At 40.3% G+C, this 25275-nt stretch overlaps 1 protein-coding gene across 2 annotated transcripts in view; it reads left to right on the top strand.

Annotated features, from left to right (window-relative positions):
• SCIN (scinderin) overlaps positions 1 to 25275 on the top strand; it is a 58425-nt gene that overhangs the window by 19177 nt on the left and 13973 nt on the right. For both annotated transcript variants that reach the window (XM_059712439.1, XM_059712440.1), the window contains exons 4-10: positions 5405 to 5554; positions 15583 to 15675; positions 18171 to 18303; positions 18713 to 18801; positions 21246 to 21461; positions 22703 to 22824; positions 23543 to 23633. In XM_059712439.1, coding sequence (XP_059568422.1) covers positions 5405 to 5554; positions 15583 to 15675; positions 18171 to 18303; positions 18713 to 18801; positions 21246 to 21461; positions 22703 to 22824; positions 23543 to 23633 — 894 coding nt within the window. The remainder of the gene's footprint in view (positions 1 to 5404; positions 5555 to 15582; positions 15676 to 18170; positions 18304 to 18712; positions 18802 to 21245; positions 21462 to 22702; positions 22825 to 23542; positions 23634 to 25275) is intronic.

The raw sequence follows: 25275 nt of genomic DNA on the forward strand, positions 1-25275 counted from the left end.
TGTTTTAAAGTTTTTAAATTTAAAAAAAGGTAGATTGAAGACATAGCATAAACCATCATTATATTTTAAGCTATGTTTAGAGAGCTTCCAGCCTAGCAGGATATCAAATGAATTTCTATATTTGTTTAACTAGGTGTAAGGGAAAAACTAAACACAGTAAAAAAATAAAGCCAATAGAAACAAGGAAGAGGACAAGGTATGGTCCCCTTTTATAAAATTTTAGATGGATTTAGATTAAGTAATTTAGAAAGGATGAACGGGTAGCTAGTCTGTGCTGAATTCTTTGCACATGTTATGAGTCACCATCACATTGGCTGTCTGGGGTGTTCTTTAAAGTTAGCTTCTGAAATCTTGCTTCCCTTCAAGGGCATCACTGAGCATTGTTTTATTTCTGCTCTTATTTCCTGTCCCCCAAATGAGGTTTGGCTGCACTTTGGTGTTTTACTGGTTAACCCTGACTACAGAGTTTACAGGAAATTTTAGAAACTTTTAATTTACCCCCAATATAGTTGTTTCTATAAATATCACTCACTTGCTTTTTTCTTGTTACTAGCGGGCCAAATTAATTGCCAGTAACAGATATTGTCTTTACTCTCTATAACTTCCTTTTCTAATAACCCAGAGCAATTTTGTTTCCGTTAAGAGTTTGTATATTAAGAGTGAACTACATAGTTCAGTAAACTTCTACTAGATAGTGTTCATGGGCTAGATGTACATCAACACATTTTGGCCAGAATTTAAGTGAACTTCATTCTGAATTGAGTGGATATTTCATGTTTACAGGAAGTTTATATGTCACTTATCCAAAGAAATATAACATTTAATGTTGAGTTGTTAAAGTCTTTAGGATCTTAGAAGGTAAATAGTTGCCTCTGAAACCATGTTTGCATTACAGTTTTTCAGGTCTAGCATGCTTAAATCAGGTTTATGAAAAAGGCATTTCTTCTAAATCCCAGCCAAGTATTATAAATAAAACAATTTAAGTTATAATGAAAACATTGTTATAATAATACAGATCCACCTATCTCATCAGTTTAGATAGTTCTTAGCTCTATGCAGAATTTATTTTTTGCAGCCCACTCCTGGAATTATAAAAAGAAAATTCTTCAAGTATGGTGCCAGTTGAGTACAAAGCTTCCTTGTGCACAGTGGTGAAGTGGTTGTAACCAACGACTTCTAAATAGAGTAGTGTTGAGCGGTACGGTTTATTAATAGTACTACACATGTATTTCAGCACAGTAGAGCTCTGTTAAAATGAAATGTACTAAACACATTATCCACACACAGTGGAATATAAATTACTGAGTTGCTAAAATTGTTTTAGATTTTAAAGCACATTTATAGGTGCTGCTGCCATAATCGAATGAACTGTATTTGCATAAAAATTAATTAGCATTATATGAAAAGGGTGTTTTAATTAATATGACTATTTAACCAGTTCCGGCTTTTAGCAGTATATAATTAGAATCCATATTTTATTGCATTTCTTGTCAGAATTAACCATTGAAAATTAAGTCTAGTAAATAAGATGTCACATTTATAAAAATAGGAGCTCAGAGTAAGGTGTAAGCATAACAGAGAACATTCATTTTTGTGCTCAATAGGAAATGTTCTATAACACTTTTTTTAGTGATTCAGTCATCTTTGAGTTAAAGAGAAAACTTCACTCTTAAAGTTTTATTATTTTGATGGGTATTTCATAGGCCTGTTTTTGCTATTTTAAAGGTCAAAATTGTAGTCTCTAAGAAATGATGAGGAATATTTAGTACAACTAAATTTCTCTGTGAATCAATACTGCGCATAAAAACCCCCAACCAAAAGTAATAAATACAAAATATTTTGGGATCCATAGGATATTGTAAAATTCAACATTAAATGATAATTATGTTTGTAAAATTATCATTATCTACAATTCACTTTTAAACACATTTCCCAAGCTTCCATGATGCTTTGCAGTTGCTAATAAAATTTTGTATGATTTTATATAATCTCTTTGAAGTAGGGGAGAGGTCATTATATGACTAAGGTAGGGAGAACAATCCTGTGTTAGATGGTTGTATAAACACAAAGCAACTCAGTAATGAAAGTTGCTAGTAAGCCTGAGAAATTTAGAAAGCTAACTTCGGATCTACCTGCTGAATTTCACTGTAGTGTAAATATTAGAAATTTGCTTTCTCAGACCTGCTGAGAAGAGAATTATTTGCAAAATCACATGGAATGAGGTAGCAAAGAAATCAGAGCTAAGAGCCTGTATGTACTCAGGAGAGTAGCTGGCATGGTTGCATTAGATAATTAGATGTTACAGGCTCCCTGTAATTTGTGCTCCATGCAAGGTGCTCAGGGTACCAGCAGGGGTTCTCAGCCCGGGGTGAATGCTAAAATCACTTGGGGAGGATTCAAGAGACACCCCTGAGATTACCTAAGGGTAGGGCTCAGGTATCTGTATTTTCAAAAATCATCTTCCTTCCTACCCTCAGCAATCAGACAACTAAATAAAAAAATAAATAAATGGCACAAATAGAAAAGGAAGAAGTAAAACTGGCATTATTTGCAAATGAAATGATACTATTTAGAGAGAATTCCAAAGATTCCATCAAAAAAACAACAACATTAGAACTGATAAATTGAGTAAAGTAGCAGATACAAAATAAATATTCAGAAATTGGACCCACTTTTATACACTAATAAAAAACTAACAGAGGCTGTCACAGCCACGTGGCTTGGTTGGAGCATCATCCTATACACCAAAAGGTTGCGGGTTCAGTTCCTAGTCAGGGCACATACGTGGGTTGAGGGTTCAATCCTCGTTGGGGGCGCATAGTTTCTCTCTCTCTCTCTCTCTCTCTCTCTCTCTCTCTCTCTCTCTCTCTCTCTCTCTCTCTCTCTCATTTCAGGCAAGCAGTAAACTATTTTTGAATAAAGAAATGACTCTGGACTAGAAATGTCTTATAGCCAGAGAAAAGAGTCAGTGCCTTTGAATCTTGGGCACTATGTTGTTTTGCTGTTATTAATTTATTAAAAATTGCAAACATAAAGTCACATAGCCAATAAGTGGCCACCAACATCTGTCTCCTTCACACTTATCACTATGCTAACCCCCTCTCCAAGACTGACTAGATGAAATATGTGTGGAAACTTTTGAAAACCAAATGTAGTGCAAATATATTATTAGCACTAATTGTCTGCATGTCAGTTTTCCCTCATTTTCCCACATTCATCTCTCTATCCCCAACATCTAGCTCATATTATGCACCTAGTAAATGTGACATTTTTTTAAAAAGGAAAAATACACTGACTTAGCTACTATAAAAATTGAAGGCTTTCTTTCTGCATTTATATGATTCTCCCTTTGTATTAAAACTGTGTCTTTTATTTAAAAATCTTTTTCTGCAAACACAGAAACAGAGATTATGTTTCTGTTTCTACTTGATTGGGACTATATTATTCTAGGGCTTTATTTTATCTTTGATGATATACCTTGGATAATTTTTTACTTCAGTATTGAAACATTTTCCTCAATGTTTAACCACTGAAGTCTAGTCTCCAGTATCCATGTAATACATTTATATAGCCATCTTTCCATGGATGGGAAGTTTTGTTTTGTGTGTTTCTTTGTTTTTGTATCCCATGTTTGACTGCTATAGAATAGATTCTTAGGAGTGAAATTTTCTGATCCAAAAGCACATATTTTTTGATGATGCCAAACTGCTCTCAAAAAAAGCCTGTGTACTTATCACCCACATAGTATGCAATAATGCCCATTCCCACACCCCACCAGGCTGAGAGGTACTATTAAACTTCTCTTTCATATTTTAGTTAAACCACATTCAATGGAGAAAATGATACTTTATTTTTATTTCACACTTGTGTCTGTATAGCTTTTGAACACTGTATCCAAGACTAAAATACATATTTTAATATAAATGTCAGCTAATATAATATACTTAATTTATAGTATATCAAGCTGTTTCTAAATAGATATCAAATATTTTTTCTGTTCCATAATTTATATGTTTTATCCTATTATTGAACATGCAATGTCTTTCTAATGCCTCACTAATACAATCACATAGCAATGAAAACCTTTGTATATGTGGGTTTTTTTATCTTTTGAATAATTTATTAACATAAATTTTAGATAATGATATTACTGGGCCAAAAGTTTTAACACTTTCATGGCTCTTGATAAGAATTGTTCAATTGCTTTACAAAAGTGTTATATCAGTTTTTATAACCATCAAGAGCATATTACTATAACAGATTCTTGACAATCATTCTGAAATATAGTACACTTATTATTTTAAATTTATGAAATCTATATGTTTACTTTCATAAATTGTACTTATGCAAAGAATGGTGAGATATATGTTTATATTTTCCACGTTTAAAAAAAATGCTTAATTTGCCCTGGCCGATTTGGCTCAGTGGATAGAGTGTCAGCCTGCAGACTGAAGGGTCCCAGGTTCAATTCTGGTCAAGGACACATGCCTGGGTTGTGGGCTCAATCCCCAGTAGGGGGCATGCAAGAGGCAGCCAATAAATGATTCCCTCTCATCATTGATGTTTCTATCTCTCTCTCCCTTTCCCTTCCTCTCTGAAATCAATAAAAAAACATATTTTTAAAAATAAAATAAAATAAAAAATGCTTAATTTATAATTCTGAGAGCAACAGAATACAGAATAAGATATAAATTAAATATATGAAATCATGTATACCTCAACAACAGATCATTTAAAAATTTTTATTATTAAATTACTGGAATAACATTGGTTAATAACATTATATAAATTTCAGGTGCACAACTTTATAATAAAACACCTGTGACCTTATATATTTTTTTTTTATTTTTTACTAGGGGCCCAGTGCATGAATTTGTGCACCTTGAAAGGAACTGTGGGCTGCGAGGCTGCTGTGGGCACAGAGGCAGGTCTCGGCCCTTCCTGTGCACCCCCTCCCAGCCCTTCCCACCACGGCCCCTGGTCCCCTGTCTACCTGCAGGCCCGCCCTGCCACCACTGCTCCCACATGCTGATGGCTCTGGCCCTGCTCACATCGGCTGATGGCGTGGAGCGATTGGGGCTGGTGCCAGCAGCGGGTGCAAGCGGTCAGGCACTGTCAGTGGGTGCAAGTGGCGGCTGCTGCCCTGATTGCCTCTTAGGAGCATGGGGAGGTGTAGAAGCCCTCAAAGGTAATCGGGGCCGGCAACTGCCCCTTGCACCCGCTGACAGCACCGAGCGATCAGGGTTAGGGTTAGGGTTCTGGTTGTTCTGCTGTTTGGTCTATTTGCATATTAGCCTTTTATTATATAGGATACTTCTTTGTAGTTAATCACAATGTGTATTACAATAGGTCTGAATGTTCTCCACATATCACTGAGGTGAAAAGATCTGTCTCTTTCTTTTAGGAAATTTACCAGTGGTGTGGTTCCTCATGCAACAAATATGAGCGCCTGAAGGCCAGCCAGGTGGCCATTGGCATTCGGGACAATGAAAGAAACGGAAGATCTCAACTAATTGTGGTGGAAGAAGGAAATGAGCCATCAGAGCTTATAAAGGTATTGTGACTTAGGTGGTGTTTGCAAGGTTACTACTTTTAAGGCAAGCATGTGGGACAAGGTGTGTGTGTATGTGTATGTGTATGTGTATGTGTATGTGTATGTGTATATGTATTAGTTTTAACAAATTCTCTACTACTTAGGGTCAGATTAGGTAAGAGGAGATAGAGCTATCCAAGTTATGGCACCGGGAAAGCAGAACATCAAGACTTTTCTCTCACTGTTGATATGACTATCAAAGGAAGCCTTGACCCTATCTCCTGTGATAGTTAAAGATAAATAGATAAGTAATACTTTTGAGTTTGACTATGAAAATATATTTTTGAAGAAAAAATGACATGAGATAATTGTATCCTATCTAATAAAAGAGAAACATGGTAATTAGCCGTACATCTGCTACCCTTCCCATTGGCTAATCAGGGCGATATGCAAATTAACTGCCAGCCAAGATGGCGGCCGGCAGCCAGGCAGCTTGAAGCTAACATGAGGCTTGCTTGCTTCAGTGACGGAGGAAACCAACGTTCCCTGCCTGCCGCTGCCAGCCTCTGAGCTTGCAGTTTGAAACATTGTTACAAATATAGACGCTAAACAAAACCCCAGAAACCTGCTTTCAGCCAGCCGGGATCTCAGAGCTGGAGTTGATACAGTGTTTCGATTGTAGAACCCAAACAAACCAGATACCTGCTTTCAGCAGCAGAGGCCTCAGAGCTGGAGCCAAGCCTCAGAGCTAAAGCTGGCCCAGAATTAAAAAAGAAAAAAAGGAGCAGTTGGGAGCTTCAGTCACCTGCCAGCCTGAAAACAGCCCTCAGCCCCTCACCCAGACTGGCCAGGCACCCCAGTGGGGGGACCCCCACCCTGAAGGGTCTGTGACCAGCTGCAAACAGCCATCATCCCCTCACCCAGGCTGGCCAGGCACCCCAGTGGGGACCCCTATCCTGATCCAGGACACCCTTCAGGGCAAACCAGCCAGCCCCCACCCATGCACCAGGCCTCTATCCTATATAGTAAAAGGGTAATATGCCTCCCAGCACCGGGATCAGCGGATCCGAGAGGCCTCCCGGCACCGGGATCAGCGTGACAGGGGGCAGTGCCCAAACCCCCTGATCACCCTGCGGCTCTGTGTGTGACAGGGGAAGGCGCCCCAACCCCCCTGATCGGCCCTGCTCTGTGCGTGACAGGGTATGGAGCCCCACCCCCCTGATGGGCCCTGCTCTGTGCGTGACAGGGGGGGAGCTACCCAACCCCCTGATCGATCCTGCTCTGTCCATGACAGGGTACAGAGCCCCAACCCCTCTGATGGGCCTTGCTCTGTGTGTGACAGGGGGCAGCGCCCCAACCCCCTGATTGGCCCTGCTCTGTGCATGACGGGGTGGCGCCGCAACCTCCCCATCAACCCTGCCTTGAGTGTGACAGGGCGCGGTGCCCCAACCCCCCAATCGGCCCTACCCTGAGCGTGACTGAGGGTGGCATCGCAACCTCCCAATCCGCCCTGCTCTGTGCATGACAGGGGGTGGCGCCGCAACCTCCCCATCAACCCTGCTCTGAGCCCGACCAGGGTCTGCACCTAGGGATTGGGCCTGCCCTCTGCCACCCAGGAGTGGGCCTAAGCCAGCAGGTTGTTATCTCCCGAGGGGTCCCAGACTGCGAGAGGGCACAGGCCGGGCTGAGGAACCCCCTTCCCCCCCCTCCCCCAAGTGCACAAATTTTTGTGCACCGGGCCTCTAGTTGATCATAATTATAAATTATAATTAATTATTTTAATAACCACTAAACACAGATTTTCACATTAATGATTTTTGGAAATAATTTTGATTCAGTGAGAAGATGCTCATGGTCTAATGCTAAGAGAAATGGCAGGGTATAAAATTTTATATATGTTATCTTAATACGTAAGCTTCTATTATAGCTATGTAATCACATATACATATATTTAAAATAAACCTGCTGAAATATTACTAATAATACCGATATTATCTTTGACTTTTTTTGGCTATGGCTGCTTGATATTTTCTTCATTTGCCCTTGTATTTTCAAACTTATTATAATAATTGTATATTCCTTTTTATAATAATTGTATATTCTGTTTATGATCAGAAAAAAAGGTCATCTAAAAAAATAAAATTTGGGGAGGCTTACTTGGATTTCCAATAGTCAGAATGACATTGCTAATAAATTAGACCTTGAAAGCTATTCAAAACAAATTGATCTTTAATATTCTTTTAAGTCTTTGTTCTAGACATCTAATGACCACTTAAGTCTTCTAATTCTCATATTTGGAAGCAAAAATCTATATATAAAATGTATTTTAAATTGATTATAACCTCTTGTTTCAGTAGTTTCAAAGCTATACTTTGATAGAAATGGACCCAGGAACAGGATTTGTCCTTCCAGAGTGGGTGGTGGAAGCAGTGTTGCATTAACTCTCAGACTAAGCTTTTCCATGGTCATCTTAAGTCCCGAGCAAGTCCTTCAACCTCTCGTTGTCTTTGGTTCCTCTTTTGTAAAATGAGGGATTAGACATAGTGGCTTCTATGGTCCCTTTCAGCTTAATACTCAGAGACAACAGAAACCATTTTGTCAGAAAAGCACGCTGCTTTTTGTGTGCTGTCCAAGTGGTTTAGCTTTCTTATTTACTTCTCCTTTATTTTCCAGTGTCTTTTTGTAAATTCTTGGGGAATTTAACAATGTGTTAAATATTTTGAAATTTCCTATTCATGTAGCATGATACTGGGCACATTGGAGATTTTCATCAGTATAGTTGTTATCTAATGGAAATAACATTATTAGAGCCATACAAAAAGAGGTCCCTTTGAATACATAATCTGATGAACAGAATGAACTGGTGATTATAATAGAATCAGGGGCATAGAAAGGGAATGGACTGACTATTCTTGGGGGGGGGAGGAAAGGGGTGTGGGGGATGCGGGAAGAGACTGGACAAAAATCGCGCACCTATGAATGAGGACAGTGGGTGGGGAGTGAGGGCGGAGGGTGGGGTGGGAACTGGGTGGAGGGGAGTTGTAGGGGGGGAAAAAGAGGAACAAATGTAATAATCTGAACAATAAAGATTTAATTAAAAAAAAGTTGTTTACTAAATAATATTAAGACAGTATTTTTCAAAATAAAAATTTTACCTAAAATTCAACAAATTTAAAAACAAAACAACAAAAAAACCCCAAAAAGAGGTCCCTTTATAAGTTTACCAGTCACATATTTTTAATAAGTTAAAGAGCTCCAAAAATTTTCCTTTCCTTCTCTCTGTTGTAACATATTTAAATTAGTTTCTTCATTTTACTTTAAGGCAATGATACTTAGCATGCACCCCAATCCAAAGAATCATAGTGACAAGTAGCGCATGCTGCAAGGTTATATACTTTCAAGAGCACTATATAGCCGCTCTGTTTCTGTCTACCATTTATTGATAGCTTACTATGTGCCAGGCACGGTTCAAAGCAGAATTCATTTGTTGTTTATTTTAATGAATCTTTTGTTTGGATTTCTAGTATTTAATTCAGATACCCATTTTGTTCCTCATCAATTCATCCAGTGGGGGAAGTTGTAATATTATGAAGAACCCTACGAAGTATACTAACTGTGTAGTTAACCATATGCTGTAATAAAGTAATATTTCAAATAGTCTTTCACTTTGTCACACCAAAGTTCAACATGAAGACTGTGACCTTACTGATAAGATGTCACTTTTATATGATCAGTCCAAGTTAACACCACTTGGCAATCATTTCTGAATGAGGTACATTTTCTTTTGGTTTGCAGATGGAGTGAGGTAATAGTGACAGGACCTATAAATAGAATAATCCATGAATAAGACAGATGGACTGTATGAAAGCATGGATCTTTGCCCCCACACAGTCTATATCTGACTTGATAAACTAACATAAATATCAAACCAGAATGCAGGTTTCTAATCTTTTCATTTATATTGCCCCTCATGCTTATTATAGTATTAGCGATAATATATAATTTAAAAGATCTAACATTAAGACTATATTTTCTTTCCGCAATTGAGATCACTTTCTTCTTATCCCTTGTGCTAAGAATTAGCCAAAACTCAGATATCAAAGGGCCAGATGTCTACAATTCAGCGATTCACAGTTCTTTGACATTCACTCTGTAGGTTAGTTTTTACAACATGTAATAATAGTTAACAGTAATATTAATTTTATATCACTTTACATGTATATCTTGTGCTAAGGAGGAGCCCAGCCCTGATATTAAAAGTTGACTCTTTAAGAGTCAACAACTCACAATTCCGTAGTATCGGTTTTGTAATTAATATTTGTTTACTATCAGGAGGAAATGTGTTCACATGTTGGAAAGAACTCTCTAAATCAAGGCCATCTGGATGGTGCTTCTAAGTCCTGTTTTGTTTTTTTCAGAGCAAAGAATCACACTGCTGTGGAACTGGGTTATATTGATAGTACTTGGGCAAATGAAAAAGTGGTATTATGTTCGTAAGGGTATCCGGTGCATCACAATTTTCAGTTACATTGTTTTGGAGGTATAGATATAGATACAGATACAGATACAGATAATTGTGAGTGAAATTTATTGTTATTCCATTTTAAATGTGGGAACAAGGTCAGAGAGTCTCTTAGTGGTGGGTCCACCCAGCGCAGATCGCCTGAGCCTACCAACTGAAGGGATTGTCAGAAAGAGGAGGGGAGATGCTCATTGTAAAGCATAGAAATCAGGAATCCCAAAGGCAAAGGGCAGAAGTGTCCATTCCAACACTGACCAGGTAGAAATGTTCAAATGGGCATGAGGTCTTACAGAAAAAGGTCTAATGCGCCCCAGAAAAGGCAAATGGCCTAAAATCTTTACCTGAGGTTTGCTGCGGGGCAGCTCCCAGACCACCAAAGACCATGGAAGTTGTCCAGGCGAGAAGGTCCCTGAGAAGCTACGTGGACATCAGGAATGCTTGGCAGACCTGTCCTGTTGGTTAAGATGAACCAGGTTAAAACAAAGCTGATACCACCGAACACTTGAATTTATCACTGAACCAGGGCCAGAGGGCTTTTAAAAAACACAGTGCTGCCCTAGCTGGTTTGGCTCAGTGGATAGACAATTGGCCTGTGGACTGAAGGGTCCAGGGTTTGATTCTGGTCAAAGGCACATGCCAGGGTTGTGGGCTTGATTCCCAGTAGGGGCATGCAGGAGGCAGCCTGTCAATGATTCTCTCTCATCATTGATGTTTCTGTCTCTCTCCCTCTTCCTTCCTCTCTGAAATCAATAAAAATATATTTTAATAAATAAAAATAAAAATAAAAAACACAATGCTGAGTTTCTATCCTGGTCTTGGACTCAGGTCCAGACTTTTGTAGTCTTTACTCCCCAGATGGCTCCAATGGGCCGCCAATGAGAACAACTGTTCTGGCTAAATTCGTTGGCATTCTGGCTTATGTATTTTAATAACTTGTGAGCTAGGTATCGATGTCATAATAACTTGTAAGTTATCTTTCCATATGAGAGTAACTTGTGAATTAGCTTCCCATATAATAATAATTTATGAGTTAACTTTAGTGTGAGTTGTACCCTCTAAATCCAATCTCAAATATGTTGATGTTACTCTAACACTGAGCTGGCTAAGTGAGGTCGCAGCTCTCCTGAGAATCACCTGTGCTTTTATTTCCCTGTTAGTTTAACAAATATTTAATCTTCCCTACTAGCAAATATTTACTTGTCTTAACACAAGTAAAAACACCTTAACAACAAGACTATTCTTCCCGTTTACAATTTATTTCTATTTACCATAAGCTTGTAAACTACCGATTTTTTTTTTTTTTTCATTTAGGGAAAGGAAATAAAACGTAAGAATTACTGAGTAATTAAAATGTTAGCTCACAGAACCTGAGAACTTGCTTTGTTTTCAGTGAAAAACAGAAGCAGAAGGCACACTAAAACGATGAAGATAAGAAGAAGGTGATGTCTCATTTTCCGTAGAGAGCAGTGGAGGCTGGGGGCTCGTACAGGGATGAAATGACATGTGACTGAAGCTCTTGCTACAATGTGTGGCTCAGGAGACGTTCAGTGAGTGGTAACTATGACTGTGCGGCTTGTAATTAGCTGAACCAACCAAAGAATTCATGGCTCAGTCATGCTTCGGCCACACCCAGCCAGCCCAGGCAGAAGTTACACGCGGTGTTAGGTGAGGCCCTGGGGAAGGAAAGTTCAAGGCTCCCTTAGGAACACCAAGAACATCAGCCTGGTTGGAGACGGTGTTTGGTAGGACGCTGAGAAGCAGTGCAGGGTGGGTAACACCCAGCTCTGGGCGGGCTTCGGAAGCCAGACGTGGGAGTTATGCTCTGTCAGGAAGCACTCGATTCAGAATGATCCAGAGTACAGATTCCTCGGCCTCACCCCTGCCTGTTACTTAGTTGCTGGCTGTTGGGAATCTGTATTTTACCAGGTTATCCAGATGTTGCTTGAACACTGAACTTGAAGACCACTGTTCCAGATATAAATCTTTATTTAGAAGTCCTAGTCTTGAAATAGAGGAGTAAAGTGAAATAAAAGGCCAGTGTCCAGAATAGATGGAAAGATGAGGGGAGACCGAGGCCGGAGGGAGTTGACAGCAGTAGGTATAACCCATGACACGGGCGATGAGGGACTTCACTAGGGTGGGAGTTAAGGAATCAGTGCCTCTACATATTATCATAAAAAAGCGGAATTTAACGACAAGTGGGTAGGAGATTGAAAGTGGAGGCAGCAAGTAATCATAACTGACCACATGATTTTCAGTTCGGGTGGATGGGAGACTGGAGAGTCGCTGGCACCAATGGTGAGCTGAGAATGGTGTCTTGTGGAAGGATCAGTTCAGTTCATGTTAGAAGGTGGTGATACTTTTAAGTGGAAAGTTACAGAATATCATTAACGGAAAGGAGGGCTCCACATTTGAGTGACAGGTCTTGGCTAGAACAATAGATGAAATTTTTATGGAACATCCTCAGATAAGGCTTCTCTGTTTCCTTTCCTCTTCAAATTGTCAAAATATGTTCTTTCCCTCACAAAGGATTGCATGGGTCAAATACTGGTCACTCGAGAAACCTTAAATGAGTGTTTTCAATTTCGGCTTTACCCAATCTGCAGAGAAAAAAAAGGAAAGCTGTGCTTGCAACTTATTTCAAACATCACAGTGTATGGGGTAGTTGATGAAATGGGCACATTTAATTTTCCTCTTTCTAAGCAGGACCCTTAAGGGCTGGGCAATGTAGTGGAAACTCATTTGTGTTCCCCACTGAGGTGTTTGGTTGAACAGACTCTTCCTTAGGGTTACCTAACAATATGCCCTACCCATGGAGTTACTAGTAAACCTGTTTCTGGTAAATGCATTGGGTTCATTCCCAACTAAGCCAGAGTCCTTTGAGAGAGGCTAATTAAGATCCCCGGCTGATATGGGAATTGCTGCCTGAAAATGAAAAGCTAGAGAATGCCTCAAGTCTCAGAGTTACTTGGCCCCCTGAGAGACTTACTGGTATTAGCGATGTCCTTAACACAGACTATTGATTCCAAATTCTCCTGTCTTGGTTAGAGCAGAGTTACAAAAAGGTACATGAGGCGACCTGTCACTGCTCTTCAAAGATATACATACTTCTACCAAAGTAAAACTTTTAATTGCAAGTGCTTTAATTTTTGTCTTAATCTTACTTTTAGCAAAAAAAGAAAAACTATATTATAATAATTTAGTATGTATAATAATTGAAGTATTTTATTTATTTTTAAATATGTATATTTTTATTGATTTCAGAGAGGAAGGGAGAGGGAGAGAGTCTCATCAATTGGCTGTCTCCTGCACACCCCATACTGGGGATCAAGCCTGCAACTCAGGCATGAACCTTGACCAGGAATCTAACTGTGACCTCCTGGTTCCTGGGTTGATTGATACTCAACCACTGAGCCATACCAGTTAGGCTAAAGTGTTTTATTGGTCATTGTATAAGCAAAAATATGGGCTTGTTCCCAGAGTAAATAAGTTCTTTAATGCATTTCTAAACTTGAGTCTGTGCCTGTACTCCTGCAAGGATTAGGATTTGTATACATTTTTATTGTCGTTTGCCATTCAGCAGTTTGTATTTCACACAATATATTGTAAGGAATATTGAATATAAAATACAATGAATTTCATACCTTTTGTGCATATTCTGAACTTAAATTTATATCAATATTGTTATAAAAATCACATTGTTTAGAATAAATTTACATTTTATTCTTGTCCTTAACATTCTATGATATTTGTATAAATAAATTAATCAGGATTTCTTATAGAGTTATTTTTTGTGTGTGATTTGAGTGTACAGAAATTCAAAGCAGATTCAAGTATACTTTTTATGAAATGGGTTGCTTGAACTTTTAGATTGAATCATATATGCAACAATAAATAAATATATTAATTTGACAACTAAATTATTAAGCATCTACTATGCCCCAGGCACTTTTGAAAGTGCCAAGGATAGATTAGAAAACGAAGCATGATATGGTCATCAAGAACTTGCACTTTATGCAGCTAATAATATGTCAATAATGATAATAGTACCTTACCTCAAATAGTAATTTTGAACCAAGTTTTTGTAATAATAAATTAATTAAACCTATAGATTGCTTTTTCAAGAAGCAGAAGTCACAGAAGTAATTCTGTTGCAGAACTGAACTTAGAACTCATATTTTAATTAATTTTTTAAAAATCCTTATTGTTGTAAGTATTACAGATTTTTTTTTCCCATTGACCCCTCCCACCCTAGGCCTTCACCATACTATTGTCTGTGTCTATGGGTTATGCATATATGCATACATGTTCTTTGGTTAATCTCTTCTCACCTGTCCACCACCTCTCCCTTCCCTCTGAGATTCAGCAGTCTGTTCCATGCTTCTATTTCTTCTAATTTTTAATAATATGGACACCTCTGCCGGAGTCCAGCCCCAGCGGGTCCAGGGGTCCCCAAAGGTGTGGACGGAGTCGGTGAAGAAGGAATGACACGGAGGCAGTGTTCAGGTGATCATCATAGCCGGGTTCTCTTGTCAGGATCTCCAGCCAGGTTCTGTAGCCAGTTCTCCAGCCAAGTTCTGTCTAGGTTCTCCAGCCAGGTTCTGTAGCCATGTTCCCTCGCTGGGTTCTCCAGCCAGGTTCTGTCCAGGTTCTCCAGCCAGGTTCAGTCACCAGGTTCTAGTCAGGTTCTCTTGCCAATTTCTGTAGTCAGGTTCAGTCCAGGATCTTTTGCCATGTTCTCTCGCTAGGTTCTGTCTCTAGGTTCTGAGGCCAGTTTCTGTCCAGGATCTTTTGCCATGTTCTCTCCAGCGAAGTTCTTCTGTCTCTAGAGAACGTTCTGTGTAGGTTCTGTGCCTAGGTTCTGTCTCCTAAATTCTGTGTTCTAAGTTCTGTGTCCTAAGTTCTCTGTCTTGCTGTCTAGTTACATCTGTATTTATACCAGTTGATTCAATCCTATCAATCTCTATTACAAAGGTTAGGGCGTTTCTTATCTCCATTCCAGGGAGTAAAGATTATGTAGCTTAAGCATGATTGTTCGTAGTTAAAGTGATTAATTACCCACCTGGCACTTAGTTGAGGGGTTTTATTCCCTCCCTAACTTCAGGGGAAAATCCCTACCTGGGGATTCAACCTTTCTCGGAGAGGTGACCTTGGTTAAAACACAGCGCCAAGAAGGTGAGCAAACATATTAAGAACCGTATGCCATATATGCCAGGTCCCTTGAAACAGCAAGGATGGACCGGCTCCCGGCACACCTCAGATTATAAATTTGGGATTTTATTTTCTTGGAAGTTCCCATCACTAGCAAACTTAGTGTTTGTTTACTTAATGCAATTGATTGATTTGACCCATGGGAAAAGGCCAGTGTAGTATGATTGCTGAGAAATGTTTGAGCCTGGTCATTTTAATTGCACATATTTTATAATCTATGTCTTTAGAAATGCTACATGTTTTTCTTTTCTTTTTTTAAAAATTCTGCATTCTTTAATGAGAGGTCTTTATCTTTTATCTGTTTACTTTTTTCCAGGTTTTAGGGAAAAAGCCAGCGCTTAGCCATGGAGATGATGACGATGACACCATAGCAGACATAACTAACAGGAAAATGGCTAAACTCTATATGGTGGGTTCACTTTTAGAGTTCTGGGTTTTTTGTTTTTTGATAATCTTCACCCAAGGATGTTGATTTTCTAGAGAGAGTGGAAGGGAAGGGAAAGACAAAGAGAGAATCATCAACATGAGAAGGGTGGGGATTGAGCCTACAACTAAGGGACATGCCCTTGACTGGAATTGAACCCAAGATCCTTCAGTTCTCAGGGCAATGCTCTAACCACTGAGCATTGGCCAGGGCGAATTCTGTTGTTTTTACTGGACTGGAACGGGGGCGGGGCGGGGAACGGGACACTTTGCTAAACTGATATTCAAAGAGAAATGTGTAGATAAAATCCATTGTTTGTGCTAGTTAGTATATTCATTAAAATTTCTCTTTTTATTACTTATTTTATTAAAAACAAATAAGGGAACTCATTGCTCTAAAAATAAAAATTTGCAGTTACTGTACTAGTTTGCAGCAATGTGTTTTGATATATTACATTTAACAAAATGTATCCTCCATGGAGTAAAAATATTATGTAAGCTTTTTCATATAAATTCTGGATAAGCTATAAAATCTTCACTTTATTTTAAATATCCTGTTTAGCCACAGTGAAGGCTTTCCTTGTTACAGGAGAGCAAAGCTCTCAAATCAAGCAGCTGGAAGGAAGCAGGGTGAAAACCAGACCTGTCCTGGGGATTAGCAGACCCAGTTCCAAGTCACGTCTGTGGTGCGTGATGGGCTGGGTGACCTTGGGCAAGACATGACCATTCTGGGGAAAAAGGAGAGAGAGAGATTAGGTTAGAAGATTACTCAGTTCCTTCGAACTCTATAATCTTATGATTTTTATTGCTGATGAAGGTAACAAAAGCCACATGACATACCAGTTGAGGAGACTGTTTAAATTGGATCACTCACGTGTTCCCTCCCCTTATAACTCCCTAAGCACATGATTGGGAGCAGATTGTCATCTCCTTCCAGAATTGAATAGTTTTCTCATCTGTTAGAGGAAGGAGTTACATTTGTTGCTCTTTAAGTGACTTTCTAGCCCAGAACCACTGATTTTTAAGTGAAGATCAAATTACTAACTTGTGCATCACAACTTCCTTTTTGTAAAGGGGAAGTGGATTGCTTTCTCTCTTGATGGCAAAGAGAAATGTGGTTACCTCTTCTAAGTACGCTGATAATTTTAATATAAGTCATACAGAAATATCTAAAGACTTCGTGCCTGCTTATATTCAACAGCTGAACAAATATCTTTTATGTCGCTTCATCAGATAAAACGATTCTCCCTCTTGGACAGCATTGTGGACTAAGAAATATTTTACAATGTGAACATGTTAATCCTGCATCATGCCTCCCTCTAGTGGATTTATCACGTATTGCATACATCTAAAATATAAAGTCCCCTTGAAAATGCAGTACTTTAATTTGGGATTGCTGAGTAAAGTGGGGCAGTAGAGTCAGCCAAGGGTGGTTTTTAAACATGCAGAATTTAAGTCCCATCATGGTGCTGCAAAACTCTGCCACTGAGCTAGGAAGGGCCCTGGAATCTGCATTTTTGTCAAGTACCCAGGTGATTGTAGCCTGCAAGCGGACCGTTGAAAACCAGTGACTTCTAACCTGAGCATGAATATCACTTTCAATTTTGTAAGTCCACCTTCAACCTAAAAAATGTTGTGTAGTCAATTTTCAAACTTCGGGAGTCTAGATTAATAATTAATTTGTGTCAGAGGAAATTTACTTTGATAACTTATACAAATTACAGTGCCAATATTGAGGGAAAAAATCTATAAGGATAAACTGTAATGTAGCAATGCCTTCCTTAAAACAATGCCTGGCATTTGGTAGGTACTCAGAAAATGTTAGCTGATTAAATATTTAAGCTTCAGCTTTTTGTGTGTGCACAATGACTGTAAGATTATTATCTATCTGAAAAGATTGCTGTAAAAATTCAGAAATAATCATGTTAAATTCATAGCATGGTGCCTAGTATATGAAAACATCAACAAGCCATAGCCATTATTATTATCACCATTATTTTTTGATGTTTCAGATACAGTGTCAAAACTTAACTTTTTATGAATAGTTCTTTTATCCCAAAGAACTTTAAAAAAAGTCTTTGAGGGTATAATTGGGCTCACAGATCTTATTTGTTCTCTTTAAAACAATTTCTTTCATCAAAGTATTGTTGTTTTCATTGCATAATTTTCTCATTTCCTTGGTTAAATCTATTCCTAGCTATTTTATTGTTTTTAATACTATAGTGAATAAAATGATTTTCTTTAGATAAAAAACAAAGAAAAACCCCTGGCTTGGTTGAGGTATAATTTACATACTGTAAAGCTCACCCATTTAAAGTGTACCATTCAGGAGCTCCAGTGGCGCAATCGGTTAGCGCGCGGTACTTATAAAGTGTACCATTCGGTGATTTTGTTACCTTTGCAGAGTCGTGCAATTATTGCCATAACCTAATGTTAGAAGCTTTTTGTCATCCCCAAATGAGATCATGGTTTTTCTGTTAGGTTTCAGATGCCAGTGGGTCCATGAGGGTGACCCTGGTGGCAGAGGAAAACCCCTTCTCCATGGCCATGCTGCTTTCTGAGGAGTGCTTTATTTTGGACCACGGCGCTGCAAAGAAGATTTTCGTATGGAAAGGTGAGAGAGGCACTGACTGTGCTGCTGCACTTCAGATTTATAGATATTTCTTCATTAGTGTAAAGAAAGCATCTTTTCTGATTTAAAAAAACAACACCCTACCTTTCTGATCTACAAATAGCTCATATAAATGTCAGACATCAAAGCCACATTTTCTTCTATTATCATCATTTGTCAGGGATGGTGGTGGTAAAAAAACACTCGGACAATATAAAGAGAATCTTTTTTTATGTGTAATGTTCATTACTACATTGTTAAATATATTTAATGTATTAAAATTCTTGCTATTTTCTCAGTGCCATATTTAAATTAACTAATTATGTTTACTTTTGTGCACAAGTATTACTTGATCATATAATATCTTCCCTTACTAAAATTCTGTCTTTCTTTAATTTATCTTATAATTTAGGTAAAGATGCTAATCCCCGGGAAAGAAAGGCTGCAATGAAGACAGCTGAACTATTCCTAGATCAAATGAACTATTCCACCAAAACCCAAGTATGTATAGAAATGAACGGGCTAGAAAAAAATTTAAACATGGGAGCTCATGACAACTCCACAAAACTCATGAAAGAATTTGATTTACAGTAATATATAGGTGTGAAGTCATTCTTCCCTTGTGTGTAATGGTGTGTCATATGTCCCTAGACTCTATCTGTGTGGAGGATGGAATTTTGCAGAAACTGGAGAAAACACTCCCATGAAGCTGTGTAGTGAAAATAATAGATCATCTATTTCCTCCACAGTCTTCAAGTCAAAACAGTCAACCACAGTTGAATTAACTGAGAGCTTATCAGTTAATTCACAAGCTGTGCAGATGTGGACTAATAGGTGGTTTCATCAACATCAGCTTAGACACTGGCTACTTATTCTTCCTTTCTGAACCTCCCAGACTCGTCTTTTCTCTTCTTTTATTTTTAAACTAGGGGCCCGGTGCACGAAATTCATGCACTGGGTGTGTGTGGGGAGGGGAGTGTCCCTCAGCCCAGCCTGCCCCCTCTCACATACTGGGAGCCCTCAGGCGTTGACCTCGATCACCCTCTAATCGCAGGATCGGCCCCTTGCCCAGGCCTGATGCCTCGGCCAGAGGCGTAGACCCCCATCACCCTCCGATCGCCTGATCGGCCCCTTGCCCAGGCCTGACGCCTCCGCCAGAGGCATAGACCCCCATCACCCTCCGATCGCCTGATCGGCCCCTTGCCCAGGCCTGACGCCTCCGCCAGAGGTGTCAGGCTTGGACAGGGGACCCCCATCTCCCCCTGATCACTGGCTCTGGCCCCCGCTCAGGCCTGAGGCCTCTGGCCCAGGAATCATGCCTGGGCAGGGGACCCCCATCTCCCTCTGATCGCTTGCTCCACCCCCCGCCCAAGCCTGACGCCTCTGACCCAGGCTTCAGGCCTGGGCAAGGGGACCATCATATCCCCCCAATCCCCGGCTCAGCCCCCCGCCCAGGCCTGATGCCTCGGCCAGAGGAGTTGACCCTCATCACCCTCCGATCACCAATCACTGGATCGGCCCCTTGACCAGGCCTGAGGCCTCCGGCAGAGGTGCCAGGCCTGGGCAGGGGACCCCCAGCTCCCCGCGGTTGCAGGCTCTGCCCCTGCCCAGGCCTAATGCCTCTGGCCTAGGTGTCCGGCCCGGGCAGCGGGGACCCGCAGCGGCAGCAGCCCCGCAATCGTGGGCTCTGCTTTAGGCCCAGGCAAGGGACTCCTAGCTCCCGGGACTGCCAGCTTCGACCATGCCAGCTCCCATCACTGGCTCCACCCCTACTTCCTGCTATCACTGGCCAGGGCGGAAAAGGCACCTGATTCTCCGATCAGGGCCGCCTTTGCCCTGCCCCCCAGCTCTTAGCTCCCCCCTGGGTTTCTGATCACTGTCAGTGGCAGGGGGCTTCTTCCTGCTTTCCCTTTCGCCTCCCTGCATTGTGCCTACATATGCAAATTAACCGCCATCTTGTTGGCAGTTAACTGCCAATCATAGTTGGCAATTAATTTGCATATAGCCCTGATTAGCCAATGGAAAGGGTATCGTCGTACGCCAATTACCATTTTTCTCTTTTATTAGATAGGATCCTCGCCTGAGGACATGTTTATTGATTTTTTAGAGAGAGAGAAAGGAACCTCTATGTGAGAGAGAAACATCGATTGGTTGCCTCCGATGCATACCCTGATTGAACCCACAACCTAGGCATGGGTTTTTTTTCTGACCAGGAATCAAACCCACACCTTTTGATGTATGGGACAATGCTCCAACTAACTGAGTCCTGGCACTAGTATATTCATGAGATCATTTCTTCTGGGTCACAGACTGCTGTGACCTTAATGTAGAAAAAAAACTTATTTACTGCCATGATAACATAGGGAAGGACTTTATTCTTACTGTAGATATCCAGACTCAGTGGCAATAACTTCAATTATGAGGAAAAAAGGTTGGATTGTTTTAGTTTTATATTTACTAGAGGCCTGGTGCATGGATTTGTGCACTGGTGGGGTCCCTTGGCCTGGCCTGCAGACATCCCCCAAGGGGTCCTGGATTGTGAGAGGGTGCAGGCCAGGCCGAGGGACCCCACCGGTGCACTATTTGGTCCAGGGAGGGACCACAGGAGGGCTCCAGGGTATGTCTGGCCCATCTCTCCCAGTCCTGATCAGCTGGACCCCAGCAGCAAGCTAACCTACCATTTGGAGCACCTGTCCCCTGGTGGTCAGTGCGTGTCATAGTGACTGGTTGAACAGTTGAATGAATGGTCAGACACTTAGCATATTAGGCTTTTATTATATAGAATAACCTCCCATTTGCAGTCATTTAAGGATCCCAGCTCCTACGTTTGCTTCTGTCATCACCAAAACCAGGACAATCTTTTCATTTCCTTACTTCTTTCTTCACTACTAAATTAATGTTTTCCTTCAGTCTCTTATTTTTTTTATTATTATTTTAAATTTCAGATTCAAGTTCTTCCAGAAGGAGGTGAAACACCAATCTTCAAACAGTTCTTTAAGGATTGGAGAGATAAAGATCAGAGTGACGGCTTCGGGAAAGTGTATGTCACAGAGAAAGTGGCCCAAGTAAAACAAATTCCATTTGATGCCTCAAAGTTGCACAGTTCTCCACAAATGGCAGCCCAGCACAATATGGTGGATGATGGCTCTGGCAAAGTGCAGGTACTTACCTTCTGTTTGTGGGTTTGCTTGTTTATATCATCAAGCCCATTTATGCCAGTATATGTGGAAATATAACTTCAGGGAAATAAACACTTGGTAAAATGTGAATTTTACTTATGAATAAAGATGGTCCAAGACTGGAAATTAAACTGGGAACTGGAAGCTAGAAGAGATGTTATCTGACCTTCAGTTCCATTTTATAAAGCAGATGTTGGGATTCCAAGAAGTCAAGTGATTTGTGCACGATCACATAAGTGTCATCTTAGATCCGATATGGAACCCCGTCTTGTTTCTGGAATCAGAACTGCTCTGGCTCTCAGAACTGGGGTTGTCTGCAGAGGGGGTGTTGCCCCGAATGTGCCAACGACTATCAGTTTGTCCTTCCCTCGCACATTAGAGGCATTCACAAAAACAAATTGGACATGTGTTATGTGATGAAATCAGATATTTTTAGAGCATTCGAATCAGTTCATTAATTATTCCTTGATTCTTTTTACAAAAATGCTAAAAACAATCCTATTAATTTCTTAACTGAAATCTCTTCACACTCAGTCCACTATTGAGTCATCTAACTTCATGACAACTGGGTGATGTCTTACCTCCTTGAGGGCATGAATTGAATATTTTCTCTCTATATCCTTAGGGCTTATCACAGTGCTTGAACCAAAGTAGATAGTAAAGAGATCTAGGAAGTTGTTTTTCTTCCTTTCAAAGATGTGAAATCGGAGTCCACGCCGCTGTACAGTGTTGTGGGAACTACAGAGGGAGCAGTACCCCTCATGACTGTTGTCAGAGGGCTCACAGCTTCTGGGTCTGGCTCTATCTCCCGCTCAGACGCTCTTTTCTGGAGCTGAGCACAGCCATGTAACCCTGTGGCAGATGTGTCCTGGCTACTGCCCCATGTCAGAACACAGCATCTCTGAGATGTCCTGCCGTGCCTCCCAGGGCTCCTGAAACCCAGCTCCCTCCAGGCCCTTGGGTTAGCCAGGCCTTGCTGCCTTTCTCTGCTTACCGGATGGTGTGGGAAGGCTTCTATTTGAAAGCACATCTCTTCACCTGCTCGTCTCCAAATTCCTATCCTGCCCCTTTATAATACAATAACTTTTAAAATAAAAAATACTAACTTTTATTATTAAAAGTTATTTAGGAATAGATCTAGACCAACTTTTAAAAAAACTTCTGAGAAGTATTATTAGATCAAGAAAATGCTAATTTGGGTACATGTATTCCATCCCTTTCAGATTTGGCGTGTGGAAAGCAGCGGTAGGATCGAAATTAACCAAAATTCATACGGTGAATTCTACGGTGGTGACTGCTACATTATACTCTACACGTATCCCAGAGGACAGATTATCTACACATGGTAACTTTCCCTCTGTTATAAAATCTCAAGTTTCATAGAGGCCAGATATTGCTCCCAAGTTAAATTTCATGAAATTCTATGCAATATAGGATAGAATTGTCCTATAGTTATCCTGGTGAGATTTCTATAGCTTGTAGTATGTCCTTTCAATATGATTTTGACTATATTTTGTAGCTTCTGCCCACAAGCAGGGGAGATTAGATAACAATCACTCTCTCTAATCTAGGGAAAGGTTTTGATATGCAAAGGGGAGTGTTCTCCTAGTGGATATGTAGCTGCATATCTCATCTCCTGGGCTCAGACATTTGGTGCTATGCTCACAGAATATTCATGGAACAATGAAGTGCCTCTGATATCCAGCCTCGTAGGATTGGCTCATGTTCTACTACTCAGATGGAGAATTTTCATTATGGGATATGGTTTCCCAAAATAGGCAGCTGCAACTTTAAGTCAGACAGACCTGATTACTGTCCTAAGTTATAAGGAGCTAAGCCTGTTTCTTTACCTGCACGATGGAGATAAGGATACCTACCACATGCAGTTCTAGACAGTACACAGGACAAGTCATGGCTCCACGGTAGTACTTGCAGAAAAACGGTGGCTTCTACAGCCATGTCATGTGAAACCATAATAACTCAAGTCTCTACTCGAAATGCCTGTGTTAGAAGGTTTTAAAACTTAAATACAAGCTAATTTATTTTGCTTGGGTCCCCTCCAGGCAAGGAGCCAATGCCACGAGAGATGAGCTGACGACATCTGCATTCCTGACTGTTCAGTTGGACAGATCCCTGGGAGGACGTGCTGTGCAGGTTGGAATATTTTTACGAAGTTCAAGTTCTACTAGTCCCACTTAAACTAGCCCCACTTAAACTAGCCCCCAATGTCTAGTTTAAGCCCCCAACCCCACTTGGGATGGGAACTTGACCTTTTCTATATATTACCTTTTTTTTTTTTGGAATTCAAATACCTCTACTCTTGTGCCATAGTAATTCTCTCAGGCTCGGGAAGAGAGAAAGGAAACAAAATTAAAAAACAACAAAAACCCAAACATACTATTAATAGACTTAAGAGCCTGAAAGGATCTTTCCTTTATAATCTCATCATATGTCAATGTCAGTCACTTGACATTAAAACTGTGCTGAGTTACCATGCCCAGCTGTTGTTAAACAGATGTGATAAGGTAGATTATTCCCCCACCCCCATCCATGCAAAGATGTCAACATCTTAATCTCCTGGACCTGTGAACATGCTATGTTATAAGGCAAAGGGGAATTAAGAATAGAGATAGAATTAAGGTTGTAAAGTAGCATTTCTTAAAATAGGAAGCTTATCCAGGATGATGAGGTAGATCCAGTGTAATCACAGGACCCTTACAAGTGAAACAAGGAGGCAGGCGGAGTTAGAAGGAGGCAACACAGAGAGACTCTGCCAGCAATTGCTAACTTTAAAGATGCAAGTGGCCCCAACCCGAGGAATACAGGCAGCCTCTAAAAGCTGAAAAAGAAATAGATATGGATTCACTCCTAGAGCCCAAAGGCACGTAGCCCAGGGACGCCTGGATGTCAGGCCAGTGAGACTCTTTTAGGACTTCCGACCTCCAGAACTATAAGATAAATTTGTGCTGTTTAAGTCATTAAAATGATAATAATTGGTTATGAAAGCAATAGGAATTAAATACAGCAGTATAAAACAAGCACAGATGAAGATTTTAATTAATAGAACAATGTTTACACTCCCAAATCACAAAAGTATGTAAGGAATGTCTGATGAGAGCATAGACCCTTACTTTTCCCCCTGGGTTCCAGAATTTTGACTGACACAAAGTCTAGCAAACTGAGTGGGGGAGGGGGTGGTGGTGGTGGAGGAGGTGGAATGGAGGGAGAAAGAGAAATAGGAAAGAAAGGGGGAGAGGGGAGAGAGAACAGGAGGGAATGGGAAAAGAAAGAGGAGGAGAGAAGGAAAAGAAGGGAGAGAGGAAAGAAGGGGAGAAAAGGAAGGAAATCACGGAGGAGGAAAGAGGAGAGAAGAAAAAGGAGAAAGGAGAGAATACTGTGGGAAGAGAGATGGATTCTTTATTTGGATATTTCTAAAAGTAAATAATTTGTTAAGAATGACTGAACCCAGACTCTAAATGATGTCTCTATGAATGAGCCCACCGATGTATCTGTATTTCTAAGTATCAATGTATGTATCTATATATAGTGCATGTATGTACCTATATCTAGATATCTAGATATATCTATCTACCTACTTATCTAGAGAGAAGTAGATTGAGATAGAGAAAGAGGGAGGGAGAGAAATATTGTGCTGACTAATTATAACGTTTGAACGTCATGTAATGGGACTCTGGTATCGGTGTCTAGTTCTACCTGTTCTCATTGTGTCCAAGGGACCATTTCCATCCTGGCTTGACCTTCTTTCCTCTTCTCTCAAGTTCCTCTTCTCATGTTT

This window comes from Myotis daubentonii, chromosome 10, assembly GCF_963259705.1.
Source record: "Myotis daubentonii chromosome 10, mMyoDau2.1, whole genome shotgun sequence".
In the NCBI taxonomy this organism is placed as follows: domain Eukaryota; kingdom Metazoa; phylum Chordata; class Mammalia; order Chiroptera; family Vespertilionidae; genus Myotis; species Myotis daubentonii.